General features: G+C 39.9%; 1 protein-coding gene across 1 annotated transcript in view; it reads right to left on the bottom strand.

Moving 5' to 3' along the window:
• Nucleotides 1–413: 413 nt before the first annotated feature.
• LOC112226549 (voltage-gated potassium channel subunit beta-1) overlaps nt 414–13,077 on the bottom strand; it is a 72,949-nt gene continuing 60,285 nt past the window's right edge. The window contains exons 9-14 of the mRNA XM_042308137.1: nt 4,250–4,335; nt 3,768–3,888; nt 3,503–3,597; nt 3,289–3,409; nt 3,079–3,167; nt 414–2,231 (exon numbers count right to left, since the gene is read on the bottom strand). Of these exons, the coding sequence (XP_042164071.1) occupies nt 2,136–2,231; nt 3,079–3,167; nt 3,289–3,409; nt 3,503–3,597; nt 3,768–3,888; nt 4,250–4,335 (608 nt within the window). The 3' untranslated portion in view covers nt 414–2,135. The remainder of the gene's footprint in view (nt 2,232–3,078; nt 3,168–3,288; nt 3,410–3,502; nt 3,598–3,767; nt 3,889–4,249; nt 4,336–13,077) is intronic.

Below are 13,077 nucleotides of genomic sequence, written 5' to 3' on the forward strand. Positions count from 1 at the left end.
GAAGTCATTGTGTTAGCTGTGTTGTTGGTTAGCTCCCCTGAACAACATTTTCCTGACGAGTGAGCACAATTTCAATGCCAGGCAAAATCGTGTCTCATTTGCTCCTTGTTATGGATGTTTCCAATTAAATGTCACCAGTAAACAGCTTAAACAAATGCAAATGCAGCTACTTTGCTGTTATTCTGTCAGCACTTTTGATGTGACTGTAAGTTAGCCGTAGTTGGCTACCTAGCAAGCAAGGGATAAGAACGATGCCAGCCAGTATGGCAATGGAACATTTAGAACGAACGACTGGGTCACGTCCATAGATACAGAACAAAAAGACTGAACGACTGGGTCGCATCTCTGGCAACCGAACCGATAGAACGAACGACCAGCCGGCTTGGGTAGCAACCCTAGATTTGTGTCGGGACTATATCTTGTGGAAGGATGAAATAGTATTAATAAATTATTCAAAATATTTTTTTTAATGAAAATATGTCAATCATTACTGGAATATGTGATAATAGTGATAGTGATAATGTCCTCGAAGCCGGTGTTTGGAGGATATATTGGCATGCGTTGTCACTTAAGTCATGTACAGTGCCTAGTGAAAACCTACGCACCGCTTGTACAGTCTTCAGATTTTGCTGCCTTGAATTTAAATCTGAAATGGGATTAAATAGGATTTTTGTTTTCCTGCTGATCTAGACAATCTACACACATTTTCAAAGTGAAAGGAGATGCATAGAAAATGTCTAAACGGATTCAAAAATAAGAAGTAAAGATATCTTGATTGCATAGCTCTTGGTGGATGCACTATTGGCAGCAGTTACTTCTATGACTCATTTTGAATAAGATTCCACCAACTTTGTACAAGTTTTAGGGCAACATATATACATTGTGTTTGTCAAAATTGCTCAAGCTCAGTCAGTTTGGTTGGGAATTATTGATGTATAGGAAGATTCAAATCTTGTCTCTGATTTTAAAGCAGATTTAGGCCAAGTCAGGACTGAGACTAGACCACTAAGGAACACATCTATTCGAAAGCCATTCTGGAGTGTTTTTGGCTTTAAAAGTCATATAAATTTCCCTCTGAAAAATACAATTATATCCTAGTGTTAGGTCTTCAGAGGAATGAGGCATGTTTTCCTGTAAAATGTTAGATTTGCTTTGCTCCATTTATATTTATTTTGATCTGGACAAACTCCCCAGATATTGCCGGTGACATGCATACCCATAACATGATACTGCCACTACAATACTTGGAAATCCAGAGGTTTTCACTCTGTGATGTGTTGCGTTGGATTTGCCCCAAACGTTTCCTGTTTCCTTATTTAGTCCAAAAAGTGCATTTCTTTGCCATGATGTATTGCAGTATTACTTAATGGCCTTGTTGCAAACTGGATGGATGATTTGGAATGGATTGTTTAGCACAGGCTTCCTTCTTTTTACTTTGTCATACATGCCAGTAATATGGAGTGAATGGGATGTTGTTAATCCATGTACGTCTTTAGCCTCATAGCGATATCCCTGAGCAGTTTCCATTCTCAGCCACAGCACATTTAGGAAGGGTGGCCAGATCTTTGCAGTGTCTGGGTGATATGATACACCATCCAGAGATGAATTACCATACTTGACCATACTCAAAGGGATATTTAGTGGCTTGGAATTATGTTTAACCTCCCCTGATCCATGCATGTCTAAAAATGTATTACAGACATGCTTTTAAAGCTCATTGGTAGCTCTGAGGATGAATTATTGTTTGAGATGCACTATATACTATCCTCTGATGTTACAGAGACAGAGGAAGTTGCTCTCAAATCAAGAGAAAGATTACTTTTACAAACAGATGGACCCCATTCAAGAAATGGTGTGATTTTCTTTTATGAGCACATCTTGATAACAATGATTGTTTAGGCAAGTTTAAACTGTCTGCACTGTAGCAGAGCTGTGGCATGCATGCTTTGTCAAGTAGAGCTCTCAGTTAACGACATTGAGTACAGGCTGATCTTCATACGGACGAGGCAGGCGGAGGAGCTGTGCAGAACACACACACATACACAAGAGCAGGGTTGGGCACATACTGGAGGTGCCACTGATGAGATCTTGTCCAGATTAGGCCTATCAATCACAGTTCTGTAAAATGGTCTATCCTAATGTGCTTGATGAAAGTCCTTCTTACTGTGCGGTCGGTTTCCCAAGACTTGGTCAATCTCTGTGACAATGCCTGCTGTCATCTTTGGAATGACCTACAATATATGAAGAGGAGAAAGAAAACATTTGATTCAGTTAGTTGTAAAGTTGATAGCAGTAGTTAGTAAATACACCACAATAGATGTAATGTATCCAAAATATTCAACAAACAGTGTAGACTAGAGAGAGGGAACAGTTTTTGAGTGCTGAGAAAGGGATGCCATAAAAATGACAAAAAAATTAAAATGTATTTACTACATCCATGGTCCAGGTTCCGGCCTGGTCGTCAGTAAGACAGCAGGTCTAGCTCAGTTGGTAGAGCATGGTTGTCACGTTCTGACCATCGTTCTTGTGTGTTTTCCTTGTTTTAGTGTTGGTCAGGACGTGAGCTGGGTGGGCATTCTATGTTGCGTGTCTGGTTTGTCTATTTCTATGTTTGGCCTGATATGGTTCTCAATCAGAGGCAGGTGTTAGTCATTGTCTCTGATTGGGAACCATATTTAGGTAGCCTGTTTTGTGTTGGGTTTTGTGGGTGATTGTTCCTGTCTTTGTGTTTGTGGCACCAGATAGGACTGTTTCAGTTTTTCACGGTTCTTGTTTTGTAGATTGTTGTATTTTCATCTTTATTAAAGATGTACAAAAATAACCACGCTGCATTTTCGTCTGCTTCTCTTTCACCAGAAGAAAACCGTTACAATGGTGTTTGCAATGCCAGGATAGTTGATTTTATTCCTGGGATTACTCATATGTAAAAATTGTATCCACAGATGAGGATAAATGTGTGTTCTAAATGTCATGTGTTGTTGTTATTGTTATTATTATTATATATTAAAGCTTGAAATGTATTCTTCAAAGGGGTCCTGCTCCCCTAAATTTAGATAGTATATGAGAGATGCTCCTTGCCTCCATGGCCCTCAGGTTCTCTGCAAGCTGGATGGGGCTGGATGTTCCCAGCAACACTGAGCTCACTCCTTCATTCCTCAGGCACCAGGCTAGAGAAAGAGAGAGAGAGGTTAATCAGGACAAGTCCCTTGTGGAGGTAGTCCTTCCAAGACTCAAAATAGGGCAATCCTCTACATTTAGCATGGTTATCTGTCTGTACCGATATCTTACCGATGGCTAGTTGTGGCAGAGTGCAACCCAGCTTCTCAGAGATGGTAGTCAGCTCCTTCAGCTTGGCCTGTTGTTTCCTCCCATCGTCACTCACTATCTTCTCCTTCAGCCAGGCATACGGCTGGAGGAGAGAGAATGGAGAAGGATCTGAGGACCAAGCAGACATTCATAAAACCCCTCAGATGTTGTTGGGACAAGAAGATACGAGCAGTACCTTCATGGAGGCCCTGGAGCATTCTGGGATTCCATTCTCATACTTCCCAGTGATGATTCCACAAGCTAGAGGCGACCAGGATACCACACCCACACCTGCAATGGCACGTGGTAGTCAGGCCACATGACAGGCAAGGTAATCATCAGACGACCATGGTACTGAAGGACAAAATAACTGGTATCTACAGTTTACCTTTTGAGGCATGGAATATTGACTGGTATGTCAAAGACCACAGCATGCACAGTCCAATATAGATGTCACTTGCCTATCTTGTGATAGAGCTCAGGCAGCTGTGTCTCAACCTTGTCCCTCTGGAAGAAATTATACTCGGCCTGCTCACACACTGGAGGGATCAGGTTAAACTGCCTAGCCACAGAGTACGCCTCCTAAAATAATGAAGGATGAGAAAGAGAGGAGGAAGAAGGGGAGAGAAACATGGTGAGGAAAGGGGGATCTGAACTTTACTGACTGCATTCATCTTTTAAAGCTTGGCATTTCTTGTCAGACCAAACTTTAATATCTTCAAAAGCATTGATATTGCAAGACATCACCTGAACTTTTCAGACTTCATTTACCTTGTCAACCCCCTGTAGTGTTTGTTTACTTCCTAATGTCAGACTTCAGAAGTATTCATTTCCCAAGCATGCTAGTGAATTATGTGGACAGAATCTAGATAGTAGGTCAACAGCAAATTAGAGTATGAAATCCATGTATTGTGAGGTTGTGAGGAAGTGTGTTCCTACTCACCATGATCTCCATGGCAGACCATCGTGATGTCCCCCAGTACATGGACATACCCTGGTTGATCACATGGGTCATCGCCCTCACAATCTCTGCAGAGACAAAAACAACAAACACCTGCTAGCTACAGGAGGGAAACATGGCTTTTTTGGACAAATGGGATGTTGTGGGTATTGGTGTAGGTTGGCATCTGCCCCTTTCCGCACAAAGGGAGTTGGGAGAGTATATCAAAATAAGATACATTATGTTTTAAAGTGATGTTCCCCTGAAAATATACATGAATTGTCTGTTTACCTGTAAATGGAAGCCTGGTTTTGTTTTAAGTGGAACATACATAGAGGGAAACTGATACGATGAAGACACTCCAATGTTAAGGAGCAGGTGTGAGACATGAGGGCGCCTCACCTCCTCCTACAACAGATCACTTCTCATTACTAAACGATGCATTACTAAAGGCTTTGTATCATTTCAGACAGTAGTTTTGAAGGTAGCGCTCACAAGCCAAAACGGGTCCACGATAATGTTTTATGATAACGTTCTGGTAAATAAATCAAATACAAAAATATTCCTGAAATGTGTATATGTTACCAATTCCAATTCCTACAATGTGTTAGCAATTTGAAAGTGCTTAAAATCCTGTTCAATCTTCTTAAAGGAAAATATTGACTTTTGTTGTTTTTTCATTGCCGTCTGAGATTCTGTGTAGGTTATAATAGCAATTGTGAAGATTTCCACAGACCCGCGACCCTGAACTTGAACGCTTTCTATGATTACATAAGAAGACATTTATTTTTACAGTAACCGCAAATTGTGGCCAAGGATGTGTTACTCATTTTTAAAATTAATAAATACTGTTACATTAGCTTGTTAGATAGCCTTACCATTACGCTATTTACTGTCTTGCAACCAAATATGAACATTTAATGGAGATGTATCTACTGCTTGGATAGTTAGATCTGGCTTAATCCTATTATTTGATATATTTGATATATATAGCTTGTATTGTTGGTTAAGTTGGAGACGTGAATCCAACACATCATTTGTTAACTTGTCGACAAGTTAATAGGCTATTTACCGTATTGCTAGTGTGTTGTTGAATTGTGCTAGATTGTCAACACAAACAAAATCAACATTTGAAGTGTCACGTTCTGACCTTTATTTCCTTTGTTTTGTCATTATTTAGTATGGTCAGGGCGTGAGTTGGGGTGGGCAGTCTATGTTTGTTTTTCTATGATTTTGGGATTTCTATGTTTCGGCCTAGTATGGTTCTCAATCAGAGGCAGGTGTCATCCGTTGTCTCTGATTGAGAATCATACTTAGGTAGCCTGGGTTTCACTGTTTGTTTGTGGGTGATTGTCTATGTTAGTTGCTTGTGTCAGCACAGTTCTCATTATAGCTTCACGGTCGTTGTATAGTTTGTATTCAGTGTTCAGTGCTTTCTTTTATTAAAAAATCATCATGAACACATACCACGCTGCATTTTGGTCCGCTTCATACGACGATCGTGACATGAAGGAGATGTTTTTTCTGCTTGGATAGCTCCATCTGTGCCACTGAGCCTGGCTTTAATTCCAGTTTGTCTACAAATTAATTATTGATATGTTGGCTTTAAGTCCTCATTTCAATCCAAAAATCTAAGTTAAAGAATAGAGGAAAATCAAATCCAATCCAACTTTAAATGCACTTTAAATATAGTTTGATTTGATTTAGTTCTATTTTTTTTAACTTAGATTTTTGGTTGAGATGGAGATGTGAATCCAACATACACTAAGAGTACAAAACATTAAGGACACCTTACTAATATTTTGCCCTCAGAACACTCTCAATTCATCAGGGCATGGACTCTACAAGGCGTTGAAAGCTTCCACAGGGATGCTGGCCCATGTTGACTCCAATGCTTACCACAGTTGTGTCAAGTTGGCTGAATGTCCTTTGGGTGGTGGACCATTCTTGATACACAGTGGAAACTATTGAGCATGAAAAGCCTAGCAACATTGCAGTTTTTGACACAAACTGGTGCGTCTGGTGCACCTACTACCAAACCCCGTTCAAAGGCACTTCATTCTTTTGTCCTGCCCATTCACCCTCTGAATAACACACATACACAATCCATGTCTCAATTGTCTTAAGGCTTAAAAATCCTTCTTTAACCTGTCTCCTTCTCTTCATCTACACTGATTGAAGTGGATTTAACAAGTGACATCAATAAGGGACCATAGCTTTCACCTGAATTCACCTAGTCAGTCTATGTCATGGAAAGAGCATGTGTCCTTAATGTGTCGTAAACTCAGTGTATTTATAATGAACTTGTAGATTGTTGAAAAAAAAACCAATAAATCAACTGACCTTTCTTGATGGCGAAATAATGACAATCTGGTTTAGCAATTATGGATGTGTCAATTGGAAATGATGTCACTATTGCCCTTGATTCTAAGCAATGTTGTGAAACTGTTTTTATTGACTTGGCCAAAGCTTTTGATACGGTAGACCATTCCATTCTTGTGGGGCTTTGGGGTCTTTGGCCTGGTTTTCTAACTATCGCTCTCTCAAAGAGTGCAGTGTATAAAGTCAGAACATCTGCTGTCTCAGCCACTGCCTGTCACCAAGGGAGTACCCCAAGGCCCGATCCTACGCTTTTCTCAATTTATATCAACAACATAGCTCAGGTAGTAGGAAGCTCTCTCATCCATTTATATGCAGATGATACAGTCTTACACTCAGCTGGCCCCTACCCGGATTTTGTGTTAAATGCTTTACAACAAAGCTTTCTTAGTGTCCAACAAGCTTTCTCTGCCCTTAACCTTGTTCTAAACACCTCCAAAACAAAGGTCATGTGGTTTGGTAAAAATAATGCCTCTCTCCCCACCGGTGTGATTACTGCCTCTGAGGGTTTAGAGCTTGAGGTAGTCACCTCATACAAGTACTTAGAAGTATGGCTAGACGGTACACTGTCCTTCTCTCAGCACATATCAAAGCTGCAGGCTAAAGTTAAATATAGAATAGTTGGTTTCCTCTATCGTAATCGCTCCTTTTACACCCCAGCTGCCAAACTAACCCTGATTAAGATGACCATCCTGCCCACGCTAGATTACGGAGATGTAATTTATAGATCCGCAGGTAAGGGTGCTGTCGAGCGGCTAGATGTTCTTTACCATTCGACCATCAGATTTGCCACCAATGCATCTTATAGGACACATCACTACACTCTATAATCCTCTGTAAACTGGTCATCTCTGTATACCCGTCGCAAGACCCACTAGTTGATGCTTATTTATAAAACCCTCTTAGGCCTCATTCCCCCCTATCTGAGATATCTACTGCAGCCCTCATCCTCCACATACAGCACCCGTTCTGCCAGTCACATTTTGTTAAAGGTTCCCAAAGCACACACATCTCTGGATCGCTCCTCTTTTCAGTTCGCTGCAGCTAGCGACTGGAACGAGCTGCAACAAACACTCAAACTGGACAGTTATCGCTATCTCTTCATTCAAAGACTCAATCATGGACACTCTTACTGACAGTTATGGCTGCTTTGTTTTTGTTGATTGTCTCTACCTTTTTGCCCTTTGTGCTGTTGTCTGTGCCCAATAATGTTTGCACCCTGTTTTTGCTGCTGCCATGTTGTGTTGCTACCATGTTGTTGTCATGTTGTGTTGCTTCCATGCTGTGTTGTCATGTGTTGTTGCCATGCTATGTTGTTGTCTTTTGTCTCTCTTTATGTAGTGTTCTGTTGTCTCTCTTGTCGTGAAGTGTGTTTTGTCCTATATTTTTAATTTATTTTTATTTTTAATCCCAGCCCCCTTCCCCACAGGAGGCCTTTTGCCTTTTGGTAGGCCGTCACTGTAAATAAGAATTTGTTCTTAAAACCTCTTAAGCCGATCGAACCTGATGATTTTTATAGCTTATTAACGTGTAGTAATACCTAAAGATGCATTAGAAAGGTATTTCGAAGTGTTTTGTGAAAGTTTATCGTCGACTTTTTAACTTTAAAAAAATGACGTTACGTTATGAAACGCTATTTTTTTCCGTTTATCACACAGTTTTCATAGATCGATATCTAGGCTATATATGGACCGATTTAATCGAAAAAAAGACCCAGTATTGATTATGGGACATCAAGGAGTGCCAAGAAAGAAGATGGTCAAAGGTAATGAATGTTTTATATTTTATTGTGCGGTTTGTGTAGCGCCGACTATGCTAATTCTTTTGTTTACATCCCCTACGGGTCTTTTGGGGTGTTACATGCTATCAGATAATAGCTTCTCATGCTTTCGCCGAAAAGCATTTTAAAAATCTGACTAGGTGCCTGGATTCACAACGAGTGTAGCTTTAATTCAATACCAAGCATGTGTATTTTAATGAACGTTTGCGTTTTAACTAATACTATTAGCGTTTAGCGTAGCGCATTTGCATTTCCAGAGCTCTAGTTGGGACGTCTGCGTCTCAAGTAGGATCAAGAGGTTAACTGACTTTAAATAAAGTTTAAATAAATAAAATATAGAAAAAAGAAGCCGGATGTGGACGCTGGCTGGCGTGGTTACATGTGGTCTGTGGTTGTTAGGCCGGTTGAACGTACTGCCAAATTCTCTTTAACTTCTTAAGGATGACGCAAAATACTGTTCCCATGCAGGAACAACACTCAGCGGATTTCAGAGCGCCACCTATAGTTTTTGATAAAACTCATAATTTCATCAAACTTTCATTAAAATACACATTCAAGGTAGTGAATTAAAGCTACACTCGTTGTGAATCTATCCACCAAGTCAGATTTGTAAAATGCTTTTCGGCGAAAGCATGAGAAGCTATTATCTGATAGCATGTACCCCCAAAATACTGCAACGTCACCTAACACGACAGATTTTGCGGTAGACGGCGCTACCCAAAACGCAGAAATAAAATATAAAAAATATAAAAAAATACCTTTGACCATCTTCTTTGTTGGCACTCCTTGATGTCCCATAATCAATATTGGGTCTTTTTTTCGATTAAATCAGTCCATATATAGCCTAGATATCGATCTATGAAGACTGTGTGATAAACGGAAAAAAATAGCGTTTCATAACGTAACGTCATTTTTTAAAATTAAAAAAGTCGACGATAAACTTTCACAAAACACTTCGAAATACTTTTGTAATGCAACTTTAGGTATTAGTACACGTTAATAAGCGATAAAATTCATCAGGAGGCGATGTAAATGCTATAGGCGACCGTCTGGAAAAAATGACTGGAAAAAACTCGACCAAAACATCCTGTTTGAGGTCGGAGGGAATCGGTTCCCTTGGGTCGGTTCGACCAAGAATCAAATCCGAATCAAATGAGAAGACTCTATACATCCTGTGGAAGCTGTAGGTACTGCAACCTCGGCCTCATTTAATACGGTTCACCTTTAACAATTCCTGGAAGTGGCGCATGGATATTTATTTCCTCTTTCAGTGATCAGATTTTCCTGCGCTTTTCGATGAAACAGACGTTCTGTTATAGTCACAGCCGTGATTTAACCAGTTTTAGAAACGTCTGAGTGTTTTCTATCCACACATACTAATCATATGCATATACTATATTCCTGGCATGAGTAGCAGGGCGCTGAAATGTTGCGCGATTTTTAACAAAAAGCTGCGAAAATTCGCAGCCTCCCTAACGGACCTTGACGACGGCTTACAGTAGAGAAATGTATATTGAATTCTCTGGCAACAGCTCTAGTGGGTGTTCCTGCCGTCAGCATGCCAATTGCACTCTCCCTCAAAACTTGAGACATCTGTGGCATTGTGTTGTGTGAGAAAACTGCACATTTTAGAGTGGCCTTTTATTTTCCCCAGCGCAAGGTGCACCTGTGTAATGATCATGCTGTTTATTCAGCTTCTTGGTATGCCAAACCTGTCAGGTGGATTGATTATCTTGGCAAAGGAGACATGCTCACTAACAGGGATGTAAACAAATTTGTGCAACAAAAAATGAGAAAAATAAGCTTTTTGTGCAAATGGAAAATGTTTGCAATTTTTTATTTCTGCTCATGAAACATAGGATCAATGCTTAACATGTTGCGTTTATATTTTTGTTCAGTATACATTGAAACAACGTTGATTTAATTAACCAGTTTGTGCCCTGTGGGAACTTTCTCACAAACATTGTGTTGTATAAAATAAATAAAACTATTCTGACTTTGTATTCCCATTTAAACTGTGTTGTCCTTTAAAATGGTTGAAAGCGCAGTGATAATACATTTACTGTAGATGACAACTAAACAAGAAATCAGACTTTGTTTTTCGATCGGAATTTGGTTGTCCATTTAGATGGCTGAAAGCATAGTGATAACACATTAGGAATTCATCAAACTTCTGGCTGACTTTTAGAGTTGGTGAAAAAAGGTTGTAATCTCATTGACGTCTCTCCCAAATATTACCCACATTTACATGTTGAAATAGTGTGGTGTGCGTGTGCCCAGTGGGTAGCTTGTAGAGGCTCTAATCAGAGTAGTATAACATTTGATGGAGCAGAAGTCACCCGTAGTGGACCTTTGTCAGTTCTGTAATGCTGCCTATGACCCTCTCTAATTCAATAACCTCTCTCCTCTCATTGAACAGTGTTTGTGTATGGCTCTTCACACCACAATGGCCCTGCAATACCACTCTACCCTCAGGCACAAACAGAACTGACAAAGGTCCACTACAGGTGGCTTCTGCTACATCAAATGTTACTACTCAAGTTGTAACCAACCAGAAGCTCTATTGTAAGGAAACTAGAACATTCAATTCAATTCCATATACTTTAGATGTCCCGCAAGGGCAAATATGCTTGGCAAACGGTGCAATTTGGTAGCTTTACAAAATAAAATAAAAAACGTTGGTAAGATGATAACAGTACAACTCAACATGCAGTACAGTATATACATATATATATAGAAAAAAAAGTGAAATCTCACACAGAGAGCTTCGATGATAAAATGACGGTGTGGCAGGTAGCCTAGTGGTTAGAGCGTTGGGCCAGTAACCACAAGGTTGTTGGATTGAATCCCAGAGCTGACAAGGTAAACATCTGTCTCTGATTCAGAGGTGTTGGGTTAAATGTGGAAGACACATTTCAGTTGAATGCATTCAGTTGTACAACGGACTAGGTATCCCCCTTTCCCCTTACCCTTACAAATGTGTAGTCTAATCAAGAAATGCAACAGGATGTATTGGGTTTGGGTGCATTTCTCCATAAATAACTACAATCATGCTGAACAACGAAATTGTAAAAAAGGGAGAGATGGAAAAGATAGATGAACCTATGTCAGTGTGATTAAAAAAAGTGATTCCCTTTCATGAGCAACTCATTCTGTGAGCCTACAAACAGCGGAGAGTGCCAGAGTGTGTGGGTGAAACGGGTGGGAAGTGGAGAGGGGAAAATGTCAGGCATGAACAACAATACATCTGTTCTGAGATGGAAGAGAGAAATGGAGAAAGAATGGAAGAGATAGCTGTACATTGTTCATCAGATTCTATGAATTCTTAAAGAGGCAATCAGCAGTTGAAAAAATGTAAAATGTGTTCTTGCTGCCACTGTTTTGCTAAAAACTGAGGGACGGGGCTGGAGAATTGCAACCACTCTCAAATTCATAGACAGACTCACAGAGTTTCTAAAACTGGAGGTGCAACGTCATAAGAATTCCGGAAACGCTTGCCAAACAGACCAGGCTGGGGTTGGAGAAGACAATGAGAGAAGTGAAAACAAACAGACCAGGCTGGGGTTTGAGAAGACAATGAGAGAAGTGAAAACAAACAGACCAGGCTTGGGTTTGAGAAGACAATGAGAGAAGTGAAAACAAACAGACCAGGCTTGGGTTTGAGAAGACAATGAGAGAAGTGAAAACAAACAGACCAGGCTTGGGTTTGAGAAGACAATGAGAGAAGTGAAAAATCCTTCCTTTGTTGTCATTTTCTCAAAATCTAAAAGGCACAACCCAGATTCGAGACAACTTCTTAAAGAGCTGAACATGTGATTACTCCAACCTTGTGAAAGTGACAAGCTGACACGTTTTAATTTTTGTCAAAAACATTTTTATATATTGAAGAAGTGCTTTTGATTTGACGCCCTGCATATGCGCAGTTTGGTGTGAGGGAACTGTTAGAACAGATGCGCATGACCTTAGCTAGCCAACATTGACATGACATGGCAGAGTGTGATCTGGGATTTTATTGGAGAAGCAGTTTCTGTCTATCTTTATACTGCACTGTCTTTGACAGAGCTATGGATGTAAAGACTGACCATCCATGATAACAAAATAATAGTTTTAACCATGGTTTACATTTACTTTGTTTACAAACATTGGGGTAAAACATACTTCTATTTTGGGTTCTGATGAAGCAAGTCAGTTGAACTATACTCATGAGGCATTTCTAAGTTATATTCTTCAAGAATCAATGGGTACATATCAACATTTTATAAGTCCAAAAATGGACGTACTGTAGTAACCCAGCTAACAAAAAAATGTTGAATGTTCCCTTCCCTCTATAGGTCATTACCTAACGTTTACATAGGAACGGACCCAGGATGTGCTAGGAGTATTTCCAAGAAAATATTCCCTTTAAAGTCAAATAGAACTTACCTAAAACATTGTTACCATGAACTCACTTAAGATATGAATGTTCTACACACGGGAATGTTGCAAGACCATTCATGTGTCCCGTTTCTGTGGGTTAGGAGAATATTCCATCAATGTCCCACCAAACGTACACAGACCATGGTTGCCATGTTCTCAGGACATAAGATATTAATGTTCTAGACATGTTTCATGGGAACGTTGCAAGAACATTTATCTGTCCAGTTTTCTGTGGGCCTAAGAAGAGTATTCCATC

Source organism: Oncorhynchus tshawytscha, linkage group LG28 (assembly GCF_018296145.1).
Source record: "Oncorhynchus tshawytscha isolate Ot180627B linkage group LG28, Otsh_v2.0, whole genome shotgun sequence".
NCBI lineage: Eukaryota > Metazoa > Chordata > Actinopteri > Salmoniformes > Salmonidae > Oncorhynchus > Oncorhynchus tshawytscha.